The following is a 23016-nucleotide window of genomic DNA, read 5'->3' as shown; positions in this document are numbered from 1 at the left end:
TCGGTTTGGATGTTGCTTTCGACTTGGTCTCTTATGATGCATTGTAGCCTCATGACTTCCTCCTCCTGATTTGAGGATGAATCATGTTGCTTGCCATTCCTCACTGGCCTCCATTCAACTTTCTTGTTTTCCATTTCAGTAATTTTTGTGTTTGGTGTGAATGGAGTAGTGAGTTTTTGCATGCATTATATAGAGACTGGAAAGTCGGGCACGACCCCGTGCTTTATGAAGCACGGCCCCGTGCTGCTAGGGGAATAAATGTTTTTGATTCAGAGAATTGTACAGAGTCAGCGCGTATCATGCTGAAGATTCTAAGGTGACCACGAAATCGTGCTTCCGGAAGCACGGCCCATGCTTTTTGTTATTGAAAATTTTCTTTTACTTTTCAGCCAAACCCGAGAGCCGGAATATTTAGAATGAAGTTTAGTATGTTAATTAAGAGCATGATCATCCTAAAAATTACTTTTCAATAAAATTAACGGTCCTAAAACAAATACGGGATAAGCCCGGTTTTCCAAGAAACATGTAAATTTTCGGGTTAAGCCCGAAATCCCTAAAACAATGTGCCTAGTGCACTTGTTTACACATGAAAATAGAAAACTAAGGTTCCTAAATTTCTCCGAAATCTTCTCCTCCCCCGAATGGTCCTGGTGGTGGAAGGTACGTGTAGCCGAGAACTTGGTACTGGAGTTGCTCGTTAATGTCCCAAAGTTCCATTTCATGTTTTCCGCCGATTTGGTGAGTTGAACGAGACGCATCTCAGCTAAGATATTCATTTCGGTGAGTTCCTTGACTAGTTCTTGAAGTTTCAAAAGAAGCTCGGTTTTGAAATCATGGCGGGCATCGTTTCTCGGTTGTCGAGGAACGGGAATTGCTTTACTCATTTCAGTAGGCATGTCGAATTTTCAGAGAGAAGTGGTTTGGTTTTGGTTGGTGCAAGGAATGCATTAGCAAGAGGCGCCTTTTATAGCCAACCAGATTCTAGACACGGCCTCGTGCTTTTAGAAGCATGGCCCCGTGGTTTCACTCTGACAATTCTGTTACGAACCAGTCTGACTGAGATTTTTGCAGCGAAGATTTCGGCCCGCACATTGCGGCATGGTACCGTGTTTTCTTAGGCACGACCCGTGTTATATTATTATTATTATTATTATTATTATTATTATTATTATTATTATTATTATTATTATTATTATTTTGTAAAACAGATATTTACAAGGCCAAGTTTATGAAGGTCTAGACTGGACCATGTTTCCTTATATGTCTACTTAGTCGGTTAGAGGATTAATACCTCCGAAATTTCTTCAAATGGTCCATCGATATATGGTTTTAATCGATGTCCATTGACTTTGAACTTGTGACCATTAGAATTTGAAATATCGACTGTCCCATAGTCGAAAACTGATTCAACTATGTATGGACCTGTTCATCGTGATTTTAATCTCCTTGGGAAAAGACGTAAACGTGTGTTGTATAAAAGCACTCGATCGCCAACTTGAAAATTTTTGTTTCCTTTCAGATGGGAATCATGCAAACGTTTAGTCTTTTCTTTGTAAGACCAGGAATTTTCATTTGACAATGTTCTTAGCTCTTCGAGTTCGTGAATTTGATCTTCCGGTTTATTCCGGCGAACATTAGATCAAAGTTCACTGCTCTGATGCCCCAGTAGGCTTTGTGTTTTAGTTCTACGGGTAGATGACATGCTTTCCCATAAACAAGTTTGAAGGGTGTTGTTCCTATGGGGGATCTTGTAGGCTGTCTTAAGGGCCCACAATGCGTCATCTAACTTTTCTGCCCAATTTTTGCGGTTCATTCCTATAGTTCTTTCTAAAATTCTTTTAATTCCTCGATTCAAGACTTCTACTTGCCCACTAGTCTAAGGGTGATATGGTGTCGCCAATCGGTGGTGAACTCCATATTGTGCTAAGACTTTTTCCATCAAGGTATTACAGAAGTGAGTACATCTGTTGCTGATTAGGGCTTTCGGAGTACCGAATCGTGAGAATAACTTTTTCAGAAATCGTACAACTACTCGAGCATCATTTGTGGGAAGAGCTTGTGCTTCTACACATTTAGAAACGTAGTCGACTGCTACAAGGATGTACTTATTTCCAAAGGAGTTAGGAAATGGGCCCATGAAATCTATTCCCCATACATCAAAGACTTCACAGATTTGAATGTTTTTTTAAGCCATCTCATTTTTGGCTGAGATGTTTCCGGCTCTTTGACAAGCATCGCATGCTTGGATCAAAGTATGTGTGTCTTTGTATATGGCGGGAAAGAAAAACCCTGCATCAAACACTTTTCTGACCGTAGTGGTGGTACTGTGGTATCCTCCAGTAGGTCCTTCATGACAATGTTTGAGAATATCTAAGGCTTCTTTTCCTGCTACACACCTACGAACAACCTGATCGGCACCTATGCTCAAAAAGTAAGGTCTTCCTAGAAGTAGAACTTAAGGTCAGAAAAGAATTTCTTCCGTTGTTGATGAGTAAGCCATTCTCTTAGGATTCTACAAGCTAAATAGTTTGGGAAATCGGCAAACCAAGGACTTTCATCCTTCTCTTGTATGATTGCTTGGATATGCATGAAAATTTCATGCGGAAAATTATCATTGATGATTTCCTCATGATGCTCCTCTGAAGCTGGGCATTCTAAGCGTGATAGATGGTATGTAGCTACATTCTCTGCTCCTTTCTTGTCCTTAACTTCAATGTCAAATTCTTGGAGTAAAAGAATCCATCTGATAAGTCTAGGTTTGGCATCTTGTTTGTTGTAGAGGTATCGTATGGCAGCATGATCGGTGTATACTATGGTTTTGAAAAGAACTAGGTTGGACCTAAATTTTTCAAAAGCAAAGACTACTGCAAGTAACTTTATTTCTGTTGTGGTGTAATTTTCTTGCGCATCGTTACTGGCATAGTAAATTGGGTGAAAGTGTTTTTCATTGCGTTGTCCGAGTACGGCTCCAACTGCAAAGTTGCTTGCATCGCACATGATTTCGAATGGAAGGGTCGAATCGGGTGTATTCATGATTGGTGCGTTGACAAGTTTGCCATTTAATGTGTTGAATGATTCACACATTCTTCAGAGAAGACGAAGGGCGCGTCTTTCTCCAGAAGTTTGGTCATAGGCCTAGCGATTTTGGAGAAGTCTTTTATGAAACGACGGTAGAATCCTGCGTGACCTAGAAATCTTCTAATGGCTTTTACTGAAGTTGGGTGTGGAAGTTTAGAGATAGTTTCAATTTTTGTTTTATCAACTTCTAATCCCTTTTGAGAAATCTTGTGGCCGAGGACGATGCCTTCTTTAACCATAAAATGACAATTTTCCTAGTTGAGCACTAGATTTACTTCCTCACACCTGGATAACATTTTTTCGAGGTTTTTCAAGCAATGATCGAAAGAGTATCCAAAGACTAAGATGTCGTCCATGAATACTTCCATAGATTGTTCGATCATTTCGTTAAAGATGACCACCATGCATCGCTGGAAGGTGGCTGGAGCATTACATAGCCCAAACGGCATTCTTCAGTAGGCGAAGGTTCCGTATGGACATGTAAAAGTGGTTTTCTCCTGATCTTCAGGAGCAATGGGAATTTGGAAATATCTGGAAAATCCATCAAGAAAACAGTAGAACATTTTTCAAGATAAACGTTCAAGCATCTGATCGATGAAAGGGAGTGGAAAATGATCTTTTCTTGAGGCGTCATTAAGTTTTCGGTAGTCAATGCAAACTCGCCAGCCCGTGATGGTTCTCATTGGTATTAGCTCATCCTTCTCGTTCATTACGACTGTCATTCCTCCCTTCTTGGGTACTAGTTGAACGGGACTAACCCAAGGTGAATATGAGATTGGATAGATTAATCTGGCATCAAGGAGTTTGATTACTTCTTTCTTCACCACATCTTGCATATTGGGATTGAGACGTCTTTGATGTTGGACCACGGGTTTGTATTCTTCTTCCATGAGGATTTTGTGAGTACAAAAGGAAAGACTGATGCCCTTGATATCCATGGTCTTCCATGATGGCCTTCTTATAGTTTTTGAGAACCTGAAGAAGTTCATCTTTCTCTTCCTTAGAAAGGTGAGATGAAATAATTACTGGGAGCTGAGAGTCTTTTTCGAGGAAAGCATATTTTTGATAGTTTGGAAGTTCTTTTAACTCTAAGGATGGTGGTTCTTCAATTGATGGTTTTGACTTTTCAATAATTTCAGTTATTTCATATACTACCTCTGATGTTTCTTGATTATTGTCATTAGTACTGAGATTTTTGTTTTCTAAAACGAGTTTGGTGTCTATGTCGGTTAAGATCTGTGTATCTAGTGGGTTAGTGAGGGAGGAATCTCGCATATAGCAACTCACGATAGAATCAATGATGTCGACACAATATACTCCGTCATCGTGCTGTTGCGGATATTGCATAGATTTTCCTATATCAAAAGTGACTGCCTCGTCATTGACCCTGAGAGTGAGTTTGCCTGTGCAAACATCAATAATAGCCTTTGCAGTGGCAAAGAAGGTTCTTCCTAAAATCAGTGGTACACTTTTGTCTTCCTCCATGTCTGGAATCACGAAATCTAATGGGAAAACAAACTTGTCAATTTTGACAAGCATGTTTTCAACAATGTCCAGAGGGTATTTAACAGATCGGTCAGCTAACCGAATGCTCATGCAGGCGGGCTTTGGTTCTCCTATCCCTAGTTTTGCAAAGACCGCATATGGCATTAGGTTAATACTAGCTCCTAGGTCGGCCAAGGTATTGCTAACAAATAAATTTCCTATGAGACAAGGAATAGTAAAGCTCCATGGATCGGTCATTTTTGTTGGTAGCTTGTTTTGGAGGGCTACAGAACATTCTTCACTAAGCGTGACATGTGATAGCTCTTCCAGCACTTCCTTGAGGAACTTGGCATATTTTGGCATTTGGGCGATGGCTTCGATAAAAGGGATGTTGATATGGAGTTGTTTGAAGAGTTCTAAAAACTTCCCGTACTGAGCTTCCAATATTTCCTGCTTCAGCCGTCCAGGGTATGGAATAGGTGAAATATAAGTTCGGACTGGCTCCTTGGGTTGTACGGTGCCCATTAGGATCGGTCTTTCCTGCGTTTTATCAGGGGATTCCTTTTCCGTAACTGGTTCTGAAGTTGGTGGGGGTAGTGGTTGTGCCGCTTCTGAGTGTAACAACGATATCTGTTGCATTTGGGTTGGTGATTGTGTTGCTTGGAAGAGTACCGAGTGGTCTTTCGGATAATTGTCATGCAATTTGTCCGATCTGAGTTTCTAGATTCTGTAACGATGCTTGTTGACTTTTTAGGTCGGATTCATATTTTAACAATACTCCGCTGATATCAACAGCTCTTGAGTCGACCTTCTTTTCTGCTTCATTTGTCTTGGTCATGATTTGGATTAACATTTCTTCGATTTTCGAGTAGCTTGGGTTTTGATGGCTAATGAAACTTTGATCTTGAAACTGAGGTTTAGATTGGAAGGGTTGATTTATCGGTCTTTTTTCGAAACCGGGTAAGGGTTGAGTGTTACTTCCGTCTTTCCAGCTGAAATTCGGGTGGTTTCTCCATCCTGGATTGTAGTTGTTGCTGAAAGCGTTGTTCTGACGGGCGATGAAATCGACTTCCTCCATAGCCATGATGACTTTTTTACTGTTACTTGTCTTATGACTTCCTCCACAGGTTTCACAGGTGATTTTGGTTTTCGATAGTTCGGCTTGAAGTTGTTCAAATTTCTTAGAAAGGGCTTCAAGCTGTGCGGTGACAAAAGTGTTGGGATCCACGTGGTGTATTCCTTTATGGGTTGGTGTAGATCTTGGTGGGTTGTAAGCGAAACTCTTCTTTGCTGCCTTCTCCAAGATTTCAAATGCTTCGTTAGGTGATTTGGATCCCAGGTCTCCACCGGTGATTTGGTCGATGACCTGTTTGTTTTGGCTGGATTGTGCGTCATGGAAAGTCTGTACTTGTAACCATACACTCAGTCCGTGATGAGGGCATCTTCTCAGAAGACTTTTGTATCTCTCCCATGCTGCGTGTAACGACTCATCATCATCGGTCCGGAATCCGGTAATGCCGGCTCGTATTTGGCAGTTTTATCAGGCGGAAAGTATTTGAGGAGAAACTGTTCAACCATCTGGTCCCAGGTAGTGATGAAGACAGAGGTAAGAGATTCTATCCATTCTAAGGCTTGACCCCTTAGAGATAAAGGAAAGAGTTTAAGTTTGATTTGATCTTCTGAACAGTTATGAATTTTGAATGTCCCGCAGATTCGTAAGAATCAATATATATGAGAAAGAGGGTATTCATCAAGGAGACCATGAAATTGAAATGAATTTTCCACCATATGAATGGTGCTTGATTTGATTTCGAAATGTTCGATGATATCGGGTGGAGCTACTCCATTTCCGTAGCCTTCGAGAGTTGGCTTGGCATACTGGCTCATGTTCGGCTCATTGTTTTGGGCCACCATAATTTCTTCGGTTTGATTTTCTCCTGATGTGGTGGCGTCTACTGACTCGTCTTTGATTGTTTTGGCGGTTTCTGCAGTCCGTTTACGCGTTCGTCGACGAAAGAGTTGTTCCGGTTCAGAAATTGAAGAAACAAGCTCAGGTCCGAATGTAGAGGACATACATGGTCAAAATTTAAACTATTATATTAAACTAAAGGCTAGTAAAAGTTAAACTACGAGTTAGGCTAAGTTATTCTAAACTAAACTAAGGTCTAAGTTAATTAAGCTAAAGTAAAGGTTAGGTAAATAAATGTTAAAATTAGGCTAGTTGTAAAATTATATAGTTTAATAGTTAGTAAAAAAAATAAAAGTAAAAATTTTGTACAATTATAGACAATGATTAAATTAAAACTTGGATCGCTCTTTGAAACGTACCATGTCCCCGACAACTGCGCCAAAAACTTTGATGTGCGTGCGCGTGAGTGCTTAAGATATAAGAGGTTTGGATATTTAGCTTTTGCACAAGATCGTGTTTTAAATTTATAAAAGTGATTTCTACTAAGACTAAACACACAAAAAATAGGCAAGTGTACATATCGTATATGTAGAATAGTATTGGTAAGAACCAAGTATCAATCCATGGACACAAATGTTTCTAACAATGAATCGTCGTTTTACTTCAATCGGAGGTTTTAATCATATTGGGGTTGATTTTTTGAACTTTTTATAAAATATAAATACTTATATGTAATGTATAGGTGACCAAGATGAGTAATTCTAAACAAGTAGTTCAATTATATGAAAGTTACCATCTAAGATCAAGAATCCACTCCATTGTTCCCTGATGATTATTAAATAAACATGTGATAAACTGCTGTAATAATATATGATAGAACAACCCCTCATTTCTAAGTGAGCGTATCCTATGACATAAAAGAAAGTAGCATGCGCATTTTATAGTCAACCGTTTCCTAATGTCATGCTACCACGAGAATGTCAATTTGAGTTGACAAGTAGTTTAGTAAAGCAGAAAGATTATGATTGACTTTGATTTCTCATATACCAATTCTAACAACTGTGGGTGGTTATAGTTCATCACACAACCTCCCCTTGGTTGATTTAAGTAGGTTATAATTGCACATTCCATTAACATGTGATTTATTTAACTAGCATGATAACCCAAGCAATCGTGTTAACGATGTTATTTCAGAATTACCAAAACTAGAGAAATAGATCATAACTATATATCATCATTTCTAAATACAATATAAGGATCCATGTTTCGATAATTTATCAAAATATTCTATCTTTCAAGAACATGAATCGATCATGAATGATTATCAATATGATTGCCAATCACCAACTTTGAATTGTTGAATTAAGATGGTGAAATATTTCTCATCAAAAGATAAATGCAAGATAACCATGTACTTTACTAAACTAAATCACATGTTCTATATAATCATTAAGTAAAACAAAGCTTCTTCATATATTTTAGATGGTAAATAGAGTTTAGCTCATAATGAGCGTGGTTATGAACATTAGAGTGGATGATGATAACAAACACATGATTAAACTAGAACAATCTAACCAAATGTGGATGAATATTCCTTCTTAATGATGATGATGGTTGATGATAATGGTTGATAATGGTGACCTCCAAGCCTTCAAAGTCCTCAGAAGATCTTCAATATGAGTGTTAGTGGGTATTTTTATAAGTGAAAACCGTATAGAATTCTCTTCAAGACACACTTGATCAATGCAACATGAGCCACTATTTATAGGCAGTCTGGAGCATGAAGCACGGCCCCGTGCTTAGGTAGGCACGCCCCCGTGCTTTTATTGACATGTTCTAAATTCGTTTTGTCTTTTTGTTGAAGATGACCACGGCCCCGTGGTCAAGAGGCACGGTCCCGTGCTTTTGTTCCCAGGATTTGTCTTTTCTTGTAGATTTTTGTCTTTTCTGGTGTTCAGAAGCATGGGGGCGTATTTCTTGCTTTTCTTGTGTTTTCTTCCGTTTTTCTTCTTCTTTTCACTCGTTTCTTCGTTTGGGGCTTGGTTTTACCTAAAATTATATTTTATTACGATAAGTAGCCTTTTGTGCTATGTTATTTGATAGAAGTTGCAGTTTTTAGAGATTATTTGATGTTAAAAAGATTTATAATTTTATATACATCATGAGTCTTAAAACCACAAAATTTATTGTATACTTTACTTAAATAAATGCTCGATTTGGTGTTCTATGCATACATGCTTATATGCTTATGTGTTTATCGCTTTTGGTTGGTTGATCATAAATCCTAGGCTATCTGGCATCCCCTTATAGCTTGGTGTCGTTAATGTATTCTTATTAACAATAACTATAAATCCTAGACTATTTGGCATCCCTTATAGCAAGGTGTCACTAATGTATTCTTATTAGCGATCTCACTTTTATCCAAATTATTGCTATTATTTATTGTTTCGTATACAATTTGTGGCATTTCTTATTGTATACATATTTGTTCAAATCTATTAATTGCTCACCAACCTTTGTGTTGATAAACTTTATTATATCCAATGTTACATGTTTCCATCTAGGTTGATTCGAGATCGTGGTGAAAACGTTGTCAAGACCTTTAGGATATTAGCAACAATGAACAATATTTAATTTGCTATATCTTGTTATGACTATCTTATGAATATTGTTATGCGACATTTTGATGTTGTGAAATTAAATGAGTTTTGTTAAATATTGTCTCTTTAATAGTGTCATGCGCTTATGGGCAATCCGTCGCATCCCGGCATGTTCCGCCACCTTTGGTCAGGGTGTGACACGGGGCCTTACGAACTACCTATTGGTAACCAAATTCGAACAACCATTTTTTAACAAGCTTAACATTCTAGCCAAGCATAATAAATGCTCATCAAAAGTTCATTGGCAATATCTTTAAGGATATCGAGAAGATGATGGCAGGTTCTTGAGGAAGTTTAGAGATCCTTTTTACAAATAATAGGACAGATATGGTTCAAGAATACGTCAGGCTGCTTTGTGAAAATAAAGCAGCACCTATTGCAGCAGCTGGTATTTTCACTAAATTCTATTGCATTTGAACTAGCTGCTCTACGTATTCTTACATGTCTCAAACTAGTTGTTTGTTTCATAAAGTTTACATTCAAAATTTTATACTTTTGGTTTACTTTTCTTACAATGGCATGCATGTAAAAATTGTCTTCCTAGCATGATATGTCTCTGTTAGTATGGGCATGGCTCCTATTTTAGCAAGGGTAATTACCTTATAGTCTTATCTAACAGCTTTTATGGTTAATTAACATCTTCATGATTGTATCTACCCGTGTTAATAAAACATGATGCAACTATTGATCATGTTCATTCTATATTTTTATCACTTACAAAAGACGAACGTCTATCGAATTGATGAAAACAACTTTGTTTATTAATTCATGCAGAAAAACCTTAAGTACATATATTCTAGGTAGTCGTTTGTTTGTATTGTAGTTTGTTTGAAAATGTCATCAAATGACATATCCCCTATCCTAAGTGTTTTGAAATTTTATCTAGTATTGCGAACCTTAATACAAAAGGAAACACAAAAAACTTGCACCAAACTCCGCCGCTTCGTGGCAGTCAAACAGCTAATTTATAATTGAAAATTAGGGTTGTCACAAGACTTTGACGAATTCCCCGTATCACATCCTGTTTCTCTTCTATCAATATTTTATGTTTTAGGACAAAATAATACAATGGACGGAGGTTTACTTAACATTTTCAAAATACATGTGCATATTGTTGCTTCCTCAAGTTTAGGGATATGGTTTTTAATACTCTCAATTTTCACTCATTGAACAATAAAACTCATAACTAACGATTTGTCTCCCACCACTCCCAACTTATAGTTTTTTTCTTCTATCACTCCTGAACTTAACGGACCCTAATTCCTTTAGTTTTTTTTTATAACGTGACATATTTTTGATGATGTGGCATGCTATGTGGAATATACATTATTTAAAAAAACCTAACAAAACAATAAATAATATGCAAATATATATATATAGACACACACACACAAACACCACCACCGTCCACACCACCACATACCTCCACCACTTTCGGCCTCTATCACCACCTTCACAACCACCGCCAGCCTTACCTCCTTCACCACTACCAGCCTCCGTCATTTCTGCTCACATTCGAATCATTTAATGGTTCATATATATGATCGAATCAATTTGTTACTGTTGTAGATTGTGATGGATGGTTGGATAACGATGAAAGAGATATAATTATTGCATTCTACTGGCTTCTTTATTCCGATGTGTAGAATGCAATGCTTATTACCTCGAATCATTGCTATATCGTGAAGGATGGAACTCGCCAGAAAAACGTGGTGGCGACGACAACCTCATTTGAGCTTGGGAAACTGTCTCATTCATCGTTATCCAACCATCCATCACAATCTACAGCAGTAGCAAATTGATTCGATCATATATTTGAACCATTAAAATGATTTGAATGTGATGTAAATGATGGAGGGTGGTGGTGGTGGTGGTGGTGGTGAAGGTGGCGATAGAGGCCAGAAGTGGTGGGGGACTGTGGTGGTGGTGGTGTTTGTGTGTGTAAATGTGTGTGTGTGTGTGTGTGTGTATATATATATATACTAGGTTATATGCCCGTGTTCTACACGGGTTGAGAAATGTGTTTTCGTAAACATATTAATAACAATATATAATAAATGTGTGAAATTTATAAAAATCAACTTCAAATATAACCATAAAATTCAATTAAAATATAGTGTTTTAAGATATATAGATTCTAGTTTTCATTTACTAATTTCTAAAGAAATTAATATAGAGAGTTTGATGTTTGTATCGACTATCAAATCATCCATTTTTTCCTTTGAATTAGTTCACTACAAAGTTTCATAGAGTATCATGTACAAAATTACATAATAATTAGTACACTTAAGTTCTTTATAAATATTAAACTTAAAAAATGAAGGGAATGAACTATACATAAAAACTTCATTAATGTTATTTATATGAGTAATTTGTAAATTTCATATCAATTTTATAAATAAATAATCTTCTATAAGATTGTAAAAGAAAAAATGAATTAATGTTTATGAAAAAAATTAAAAAGTTCGGAATTTTTTGTTAAAAAAACGTCATATTAATTGTATTATAAAAAATAAAAGAATAAAAATGAACAATATAATTATCTATATAACTTTAAATCCCAATAAAACACGGTTTAACCTAATGTCTTTACATTAACTCCTTTTCATCTTCTATCCTCACTCTTCCATCTTCAATCTTCCATCTTCCACATCGAAAGTATATACGGCTGAACTAAAAGAATTAGTTATCGTGTTGTTAAGATCTTTTATATTTGGTGAGTTGCTTTTCACATACTAAGTATTGTGTTGATTAAGGTTAAAATAAGTGGAACTCTGAAAGTTTTTAGTAAAGACGGTGATGATTAAAATAATCTTTAAGTTTAATGTTTTAATATAAGTTATCTTTATGTTTATGTAGATTGCATAACAAAATTCAATGAAAAATTATGTATGTGTATTTTGATAAATAAAATTAGGGCTTTTGAAAAGAAATATAATCAGAATGAAATAATGTTTGTATTATTTTTGACATTGTGTTAGTGTTTATTTATTGATATGTTTGAATGATAACATAAGCTATATTACAAAATTGACTGTTATAATCATTCACAGGTCAGATGGGTCCAAGGTTTCTTAGGATTGTAAAAAACTATATGCAACTTCTATGGTAAGCCTTGTAGTTTTTAAATAGTATCAGTAAATAATAAGTATATTAATGTAAAAGGGTTTTGAATTTGTATTTATTTCAGAAGCTACCGTTACACTACGATGAGTTATTTTTAAAATACAATTATCCACTTGGTTGTACTACTACTAGAACAAAAAGTGGATCCAAATGGACAGTTTCAATAAAATATGTGAAGAATGGTTATAGGATAACTAAAGGATGGGAAAACGTTGCTTCTAATTTGAAGTTAGCTTATGACGATTTATTGTTCTTTAAGCATGATGGAAATTCATGTTTCACAATTCAGCATTTCAACGACACTTGTGTTACTGCTGACGGCAATTCATTCTACAAAAAGCTGTTCCATGTTGACATTGATTATGTGGTATGTATTCTAATTGTGACTTTAAAGTAATAGTTAGAGTATAGAAAATTTTAAAATAGTTTTTCATGTTTTTGAATATAAAGGAGGTGCCAATTTTCTTTTTTCAACGATTTGAAGACCTAGAAAATATCTCTATCGGATATTTTACGATACGTACTGATGACATGAATGATTGTAAAGTCAAAATCCTTCAAATTGGAGGAATTTATTTTTTTATAAGGGGTTGGCTGAAAGTAGTTGAAGCTTTGAAACTGAACACGGGACAACATATGGTATTTGATTATGATGGTAGAGATGTTTTCAAGTTGACAGCTTTCAAGGGAAATGGTATGGAATATAGGTTGACACCATTTAAATGTCCGGAAAATGTTCGAGAAATTATAGATGTTGATCTTGAATCTATTGAAGATGAATCTGATGAGAATAATGCTGATTTTGAAGTAACTTTTATGGGAATGAATCAAGAGTCTGAAAATAATGTTGATATTGATGAGCAACATTTTGTTGATGTTGATGTTGTTGATGTTGATACCAGTAACAATGGTGATGAAGAAAATGTTGGTGGAATTAATGAGATTCATGTTGAAGTTGATGATGGTACAAATGGTGACGAAGAAAATGATGATGCGGTTAATGTGGATGATGATGATGATCTATAATTCCAGAAAATAATTGTTGATCGTTTGGTAATTCTCTAAAAATTGGTGATAGTTTTAATTTTACACTCCAAATATAGCATTCATAAAATATAATGTTTTCATTTTTTTCCCAACGTTTACCAAATCGTTTTGCAAGCAAATCAAAGTTGAATAAAGCAAGGAATGTGATCATCAGAAACAACGAAGGTGTGGAATTTAAAAGTGAACTTCGTGTGGAAACTCCATACAACAAACCGAGATACCGTGTCCATGACTTCAAAGGTATGTTAACCACTTTTGACTTGAATGTTGGGGACAAATGTTTGTTTGCTTTTAACAAAAGGGAGGGGAAAATAATCATAAGTAATGTTGTGAACAATTAAGACAATTTGTTTTTTATGTTTTATGTTTGGTAATCATGACTTTGACCTTTTAATTTTGGTGGATGATAGTTTTTTAAACAATATTTGAAGTAATGTTTGAAGTTAGAATATGTATGGCTTTATGTAAGACTTTTTGCTAATTTAGAATGTTTGTAACTTAGTACTATAATGATGGACTACTTTTACTTATATTGCTTGAAGTAAAGGCTTTTTATTATATTGATTGAATTCAACGATTATGATTGTGGAATAAATGTAAACATTATGAGATGCAAAATAATTGACCATAATTGTTTAAAAACATGAATATTGATAAACTTTTGAAAAGTACTTACAAACTTAGAAATACTTCTTTATATACAACATTTGATGTTTCATTTGAAGTATTACCATCAACTCTTGATAATGCAACATACAATTGACCATGTGTAAAAACGGACTTTTTCAAATATAATCCAACTCTTGATAGTGATTGCCCTTGACTTTTTTTTATGGTCATTGCGAAACATAAAGCAAGCGAATATTGTCTTCTTTGTAGCTTAATGTGAAGTTTTTTGTCGGTAGGTATTAAAGTAATTCTTGGAATATAATGCCTCTCTCCAATATTACTACCTGATATAATCTCCACTCGTATAATACGTTTTCCTAATGAGACCACCTTTAACCGAGTACCGTTACACAATCCACTTTTCTGATCAATATTTCTAAGTAGCATAACAGGAACTCCTACCTTTAACACCAACTTGTAGTTTGGCAAACCTGATGCTTTAATTCCATTAAGAATGTCTGGAGAGCATAAAATTTCATCTAAATTCTCATTAATCATGTCGTAGGACATACACTATCAGAACTTAGATATTCCCTTTCTTCTCCAGGAAATATTGACAGCAAACGATCATTAATTTCTTGAACAATATCATTTTTTGGAGCAAGTATTGCTCTTTCATGAAAATAATTTTGTTTTTTGAAATTTTGTAAAACGGAGGGATAGACAGTCTATTAATTCAGAAACTGGATCACATGAATGTATGATAAGAAGATCTTCTGGTATTTCTATTTGTGCTTCACCATCATTGGTACCACCAACATTACCTTCGCCTATATCCAAAAGCCATTGTTCAAACATTTTAGTTTGCTCAATTTCAGTTGAATGGATTGAGGTACTTAACCTCAGATTTTTTGTCAACTTAAGGACTTTGCAATTTCTACAAATGTAAGAAGAAGTTAAACATGAATTGACAATTTGTTGTCTACTTCCACCTGGGACAACCGGTAATATTTGTCTAAAGTTTCCTCCAAAAACAATCACCTTTCCACCAAATGGTAAATTTGTAGAAGCTCCTGATGCGGATGTTAAAATATCTTTTAATGATTTATCCAAAGCTTCAAACCCATGCTTGTGTACCATCGGTGCTTCATCCCATATAATTAGTGAGGTTTCTCTTAATAAATATGCAAGATCGCTATCTGGCTTTATGTAACAAAATGAATCCTCAACCAAATTAATTGGGATGCGAAACCTGGAGTGTGCAGTCCTACCTCCGGATAACAAAAATGATGCGATTCCACTTGAAGCAACACTTAAAATAATTTTTCCTTGAGATCTTATAGATGCACATAAGGTCTTCCAAAGATAAGTTTTTCCAGTCCCACCATATGTAACATCCCGAAATTTCAAGATAATATTAATTATATTACTTAATAATAGAGGGAAAGTTTACTCGGGTTATCAGGAAATAAATAATAGAATAGGAGTTGGTATGGGTCGGGCTAGTGTTGGGTAATGGATGTGGGTTGTGGACTTGGATTAATTAGGATGGGTTAAATGAGAATGGGCCTTAGGTCCATGGGATCTCAGGGATATAAATACCCTAACACCCCAAAATATCTTCATTTACATCCATTTCTTCACACACTCAAAACACACATTCTAACCGATCAAGATTCGAAGCCGAGACCCGAGATTTTGTTGATAGATCTGAGTTGGTAAGGTAAGAAAAAATCCAACAAAGCTAATATTACTGAAAATGGTTAGGATTGGATGGGTTAACCGGACCCGAAACCCAAACTGCCCAAATCGGACCCCTAAAACGTCGATTTTAGGCCGATTTGATGGTTGGAATTTGTAGGCGCCGATCATACGATTCCATGGGTACCAAAATCGAGTTATTTGGCTAAGAAACGAAGGATTTATGGGCAAACAGATCTGCATCGCGATAACTTCGCCTGCAAGATTAAGTTCGCCTGATGAACTTCGCCTTCAAGCGTAACTTCGCCTTCAAGCGTAACTTCGCCTAAGGATAACTTTGCCTACGGCCAAGTTCGCCTAAGGATAACTTCGCCTGAAGCCAAGTTCGCCTAAGGATAACTTCGCCTGAAGCCAAGTTCGCCTAAGGATAACTTCGCCTGAAGCCAAGTTCGCCTAAGGTTTAACTTCGCCTGAAGCCAAGTTCGCCTAAGGTTTAACTTCGCATGAAGCCAAGTTCGCCCGAGGTTTAACTTCGCTCGAAGTGAAGTTCGTTTAGAAAATAAATTAAAAAAAAACCTAATGGAAAATGTGTTAAGGCAGTTATCGAAAATAAAATTTTTCCAAGCTGACCTGGCAGCTTAACCCCAGCCAGGGGCTCCGCCCCTTGGACCCCGCTAGGGGCTGCCGCCCCTTGACCCCGCTGCCAGGGGCGCTGCCCCCGGACCCCCGTTCGTTGTGGGTAGTAATTAAGACTAGAAAGATGTTATAAGTAGTGATAGTTAAATTGATATGTATACTTGTTATACAGTCAGCCGTGCACAACTGAAGAAAGGGATTACGATCAACGGAGAACGTAACAGTGTTCAGGTGAGTTTCTAGCCCCATTTATGTGTTACGTTTTCGGGGCTGTGTGCATACTCAATATGTTTGTTAATACGCTTATCCTAAGAGATAAGTGTATGCCTTATATGGATAATGTGAAATGTATGAATGATTGCTTGATGGTACGTGAACGATCTTCGGATATTGCACGTACTGTCAGGTTGTAACGCTATGTATAAGGTAAGTATGTTATGTATGTTTATGTGTATGAACATGATAGAGATAATAGAAGAAAGAAATGATAACGTATGGTTGTATGGTTACGAAGAGGGTACCGAGCCCTAGTAATACTCGAGGAATGTAGGGCGTAATGCTCTTTATAACGTAAGATATGAAAGTAAGATAATACTAAAGAAAGTAAGAAAGTATGAACGAAAGGATATAAATTTTATGTGTATGCCTTATATGGATAATGTGAAATAGATGAATGATTGCTTGCCGGTACATGAACGATCTTCGGATATTGCACGTATCGTCGAGGGAAGTGACTAGCTCCTTACATGGATATTAAATAATAAAGTATAGAGTTCCTTTTATGGAAAGTATAGTGTTCCTTTTATGGAAGGTATAGTGTTCCTTTTATGGAAGGTATAGTGTTCCTTTTATGGAAGGTAAAGTGTTCCTTTTATGGAAGGTATAGTGTTCCTTTTATGGATAGTAAAGTGTTCCTTCTATGGATAGTATAGTGTTCTTCCTATGGAAATTATATATGGTAGGGTAATGGTAATGGTTCTTTTAATAGATATTACGTGACGATCCTCTTATGGATATTTATACAAGGTTAAGGTAGTAATATGTGTCTTCGGATACGGGAAGTAATATATGGGAATGGATTGTATGTTGCCTGATTAACTAGAACTCACTCAGCGTAGCTGACTTTTAGTATGCACGCAGGTGAGCCGATTACAGAGCTAGCGAGAGGATGACGCATGGCATGGATTGAACGGCTGGCATCTGAAGAAAGAAGTAAAGATGTTTTAAAGATAAAGTTTTGTGTTATGGTATCAAAGAAAAGATTTAATGTTTTGTAACAAATGATTGATGTTTTATATTCCGCGAAAAGTTTTAATAAACTCTGATTTGAAGAACTGTGTAACAAAAAATACCGGTAACGGGGCCTTACACCATAACCATAAACAAAAAATACCCCACCTTTATTCTTATCAACCGCTTCAATGATTTCTTCATATACAGAATGCTGCTCATCAGTAAATGAAGAAAATAGTTGTTCAAACTCTTGAGCTAACATAACATTGTCATAAGCTAGTTCTTCACTAAGTAAAAGATTATTTGCAGAAGAGATGGAATCTTTATTAGGAAAAGGCATGGTAGAAAACTTTTTTAGAGTAGAATTATTTCTTAACAGAAACTTTTCTATCTCAAACAATGTAAGGTTTTTGAGTTGTTCTTCATTAAGTTCTAAACCTGTACATTTTAAAAAAATGTGTTATACAAAAAATAAATTAAATATATATTTTTAAATAGAGATAATAAAACATGAAATTAAATCATGATATGAATTTTTATACCTGTATGCTTTAAAACAATGTGTTGTTTGTATAAAGTATCATCTGACAAATAAGTCCACGTAGTTTCCCAAAAAAATGCAGGTCTAGACATGTTCTCCGACATTAACAATGTGCAAAATAAACTTCTTAAGTAATAACAAGTGCCAGTAAAACTTGCTTCTACAATTGCTTCAACGTATTCATTGTCATCATCCAAAAGGCCACATGCATAACATGCATCTCTAAATGTTGGATATTCAACAGAGTTGACTGTTCGAATTTGAGCAAATGTTGTTGGACCTTTTACCTTGTTCAACAAAATTCTTAAATAATAAGCTTCACCAAGAGAAGGAGAAACTGCATGAATTCTGCCAATGGAAAATCCTTTTTTCCTTGGTTTCCAATAACGTTTGTCGGCTTTCCAAACAAAATTTGTAGGAAATTCAACATAATTTAAAGTACGTGCTTCTGGATAATTTTGATTGCATTTGAACCACTCTGAAAACATTAAGAAGCAACAGAAGGTTTATCTAATATATCATCAAGATCATCAAACGACTCATAAATAACCTGTTGTTGACCAGATAGATGAAAAGGAAGCCTAATCACTGAGGGAGTCTTATAATGTATATCATATGAAAAAATCCTCCATGATGCTTCACATGCAGATATATATCTACAACTATAGTAGTCTTTGATTTCATCAATGTTTTCTTGATTTTGATTTTCTTGATTGGTTGGTGATATACATTTATTTATACATCTCGAATCCCGTGTAAAGTTGTGTTTCTTTAATGTTTTGAGTTCGTTTTAGTTCGAGTTTTGTTTATCTTTTATTAATTTAAGTTTTGAGTCAAGTATTTAATATGTGTCATGTTTTAACTCTTTTGGTGTCTTGCATGTTAAACTTAATTCTTTCTATCTTTTCATGCAAAGTTTATGTTCGTTTTGTTCATCATTGGTTATGTGATTGTTTCACTTGGAGTTTTTATTTGTTGTCATGTAGATGATGGCTTGGAGAAGCAAGGGAAACAAGTTCTAGAAGATTCTAAGTGTTACTTGGAGCTCAAGAAAGATCAATCAAAGATTGGGCAAAGATTTAACAAGAAATAATAAAAAAATCCGAAATCCACCCATGGAGGGCGCCGAGCCGCACTAAGGCTAGGGGCCAAGGCAGCCATCGGGAGCCTAGGCCTTCTGGGCTGCCAAATTTTGCAAGCGAGGCCCATTATGCGTTCTATATATACATCTTTATAACCAATCCAATTCAAAATTTTATTTCCAGCCGATTTTGAGAGGGTTTCCAAGGTTTTGAAGGTGATTTGAAGCTAGGAACCAAGGAGGATCAAGAGTTCTTTCATCCGGGTGTTCAAGGATCAATTGCAAAGGGTTTTATCGCTCTAACCTTCGTTCCTTGTTCATTATTTTTCATGTCTTTTCTCTTTGTTTTTAATACTTGTTTAGGATTGTTTTTTATAATGATTCTAGGCTAGACTTCATGTCTACCTAGGTTTGATGAACATGTTTGATGCATGATTATTTCTTTGGACTAATGTTTGATTATGGTTTCGTTATTTTAATAGTAAAAGACTTGATTTTTCTTTCATGATGCATATGGGTGTTTATTATCTTGATTGATTGTTAATTATAGCTTCACATAGATCTTTAATCTTTTGATTGTGTTCTTTAGATTTAGGGTTTATGTTTAATCATTACTTGGTGTTTTGATTATTGTGATTAAATGGTCCCATTAGATCAAAGAAGCTAGTTGATAGTTGGTTAGGGTTTTGAATGTTCTGCTAAATTCCAATAGCTGTAAGGTGAGAAGTTGTTCATGTGTCTTGGTCAATCGCATGCTAGGATAGATAGTGACAATATTCTTGCTTATTGTATTGATCCATGTTCATGATGTCATGTTAGCTTATCCAGTTATCTAGGGTTTAGTGTTTCGTGAGATTGCTTGCCTAAGATACTATTAATTAACCCTATTTGATAACTGTAAGGAAATCAATATAACTGATTGCTTAATAATCTAATAATTGTTCTTTGGGATTTCGTTTGATTCAGTCAAGGGTCCTTTAAGGTTTGTTAGATGAATATGTTAGAAATCAGTTTCTATATCATGTTATTTGTCTATTGCTTGATGATTGTTGATACATGGGATTCTTACCTAAGTAGATTCCTTCTCTGATTGGTTTCGATCTTGTGTTTAATTGCTTGTTTCTCGTTTTCTTGTTTATTTGCTTTCTTAGTTTAATATTAATTTAAAAACCCCCTTAAAACATTAATAATAAATAGTCGTGTCGTAATTCGAGTCTAATTAGTTAATTAACGTAATTTATAGAGTCCTGTGGGTTCGATATTCCGGACTTACTTAGCTTTAGTACAATTGACCGGTTCAATTGCAGGCGTTTTGTTTAGTTGAGTCTTAAGTCTAGTTTTTATTACTTATTTAGTTAAGTTAATATTTAATTAACTGTTTTAAGCACATCAGTTGGTACAAAACAAACTGATGCTCTATCATGGCCTTTATTTATATATTTAAACAAATATTTGATGGAACCGACTTGATTGCACCACTCAACATTGATGTGTGCTTGATATCTTTTTAAAAGTGTTTTGTTATACCGCACAACGCTTGTATTATCCAACATCACACTTGACTTATCAACAAAAAAAACCATTATTTCGTCTTCTATATACGGGATAACCATCACCGTCAATTGATGTGAATTCATGGAATTTTTTTGGAAAATTTTTTGAACACTTTCCATCAATCATGCATGGACAGTTCTTATTTGCAATGCCACACGGACCATGAATCATGAACTCCCTTATAAGATAATACAATTCTGGATCTAACTTTTTGTCTGGTATTTCAGCTGAAATAAATGGATCAATATGTTCAACTGTTGGAAGTTTGTGATCAGCATGCATAAATAAACACAGATGAGCATGAGGCAACCCACGTTTTTGAAACTCCACTGTATATACAACTATAAAAAAAGATAAACAAACATACCAGATTGTGTCATAAAAATGAATAGCAAAAATATGTGTATTAAATTAAAGTTGAATACAAAAGAGACATTTAATGTTAATAGAAAGTTTATAATTAATATAAAATGTGGTAAGATATGGTGTATTTCTATATATGGCATAATATATACTATACTTAATATGAAATAGGTCAAATCAGAAATGAAAGGTCAGGTATAATAATAACCTAGAGCCGTCAAAAATAATAATGATGGAAGCTGCAAAACCAAAAGTCTGGTTTACGAATCTAATGATTAGATTTAGAATATTTTGTTTACAAAGTATTAATATTGTAACATCCTAAAATTTATAATGTTGAATAAAGAAAGTTACGTTTAGTGATTTAGCGTTATTAATTAATTAATATCGAGTAAAGAACGGATCATGGACTTAGATTAATTGAGATGGGTTAAATGAGAATGGGCCTTAGGTCCATGGGCTTTAAGGGATATAAATATCCCCTAAACCAAGCTAAAACCCTAAACCCTCATTTCATTTCCATCATAATCTCTACACACTCCAAACACACCCACACCATAAACGAGCAAGATCCGAGAGAGAGTAAACGATTAGTTGTGATTAAACAAGTTAAACGAGATCCAAACGAGCACAAAAGGTATGTTCTTGACCTTTAAAGTTTATGTTTTATTGAATGTCCTTAAGCTTAAAGATCCAAGCTTTATAGTTTATACGGGATATATATACGAACGAAATGGTTAGGGAACGTTAGTGGGTGATGTCGAACCATAACAAGGGTATTAAAATCGCCAAAATGCGTGATAAAAACAAAACCCGTAGCGAACTGGGCAACTTCGCCTGCGAACTGGGCAACTTCGCCTTCAAAACGGTAACTTCGCCTTCAAAGCTTAACTTTGCCTTCAAGACCTAACTTCGCCTACGGCCAAGTTCGCCTAACTGGTAACTTCGCCTAAGGCCAAGTTCGCCTAATTGATAACTTCGCCTAAGGCCAAGTTCGCCTAACTGGTAACTTCGCCTAAGGCCAAGTTCGCCTAAATGATAACTTCGCCTAAAGCGAAGTTCGCTTAAGGTTTAACTTCGCCTAAAGTTAAGTTCGCTTAAGGTTTAACTTCGCCTAAAGTTAAGTTCGCTTAAGGTTTAACTTCGCCTAAAGTTAAGCTCGACCCCAGCCAGGGGCTCTGCCCCTTGGACCCTGCTAGGGGCTGCCGCCCCTAGACATCATTTATATAAGGTTAATACCACCAAGATTATCAACCTAATATGTATTTACAAACAAAATATGAACTTCGAATATTTTAAATTATATTTATATAAGGTTGAAAAAATATGTAATACTGTAAATAAGGTTAATACCACCAAGTTAATTACCATTGGTTTGAGAGATTGACTTGAGTCAATACCACCAAGATTATCAACCTAATATGTATTTACAAACAAAATATGAACTTCGAATATTTTAAATTATATTTATATATGGTTGAAAAAAATATGTAATACTGTAAATAGTTGAAATGATTTTAACTGTATAAAGGTCATACATTGGGGTTCAGTGTGTCTTGAGATTGACTATCATCCAAACAGTTGGTCAAACATGCAGAGTCATCAACCTATAATTTAAAAAATTTACCATCACAGTTTGTTGGTGAAAACATGTATGTTGAATAAATTTAAATGTAAATTTATTACCTCAGAATTGTTTGACTTGTTTTTAAGCTCAAAGATAATATCACCATCATCAATGATTTTTGAAGCACCAAAAACCCAGAAGTTGTTTTTCTGATTAAAGTCGGTAATATCAATCTGAAATGCAAATTTTTTCCCCATAAGAGCATCGAACTCATCAGGATACAAAGCTTTATCACCACCCTATTGTATGTAACATTTCACAATAATATTAACCTCAAATAGTTATTAAAATGAAAAAAATAAGCCAGAAAAATTACAAAGTAACAATGATATCTTACAGCAACATGTTTGTCAACTAAAGCTTTAG

At 35.3% G+C, this 23016-nt stretch overlaps 1 protein-coding gene across 1 annotated transcript; it reads right to left on the bottom strand.

Moving 5' to 3' along the window:
- Window positions 1-13977: 13977 nt before the first annotated feature.
- Window positions 13978-14472, bottom strand: LOC143593400 (uncharacterized). Its single transcript, XM_077073042.1, has one exon. It carries the CDS (start codon window positions 14470-14472, stop codon window positions 13978-13980), a length of 495 nt encoding a protein of 164 aa, XP_076929157.1.
- Between the last annotated feature and the right edge of the window lie 8544 nt (window positions 14473-23016).

This window comes from Bidens hawaiensis, unplaced genomic scaffold (genome assembly GCF_021521415.1).
Source record: "Bidens hawaiensis isolate Kalapana, Puna unplaced genomic scaffold, B.hawaiensis_p1.1 tig00042200_1, whole genome shotgun sequence".
NCBI lineage: Eukaryota > Viridiplantae > Streptophyta > Magnoliopsida > Asterales > Asteraceae > Bidens > Bidens hawaiensis.
This window is presented reverse-complemented; position numbering and strand designations above follow the sequence as displayed.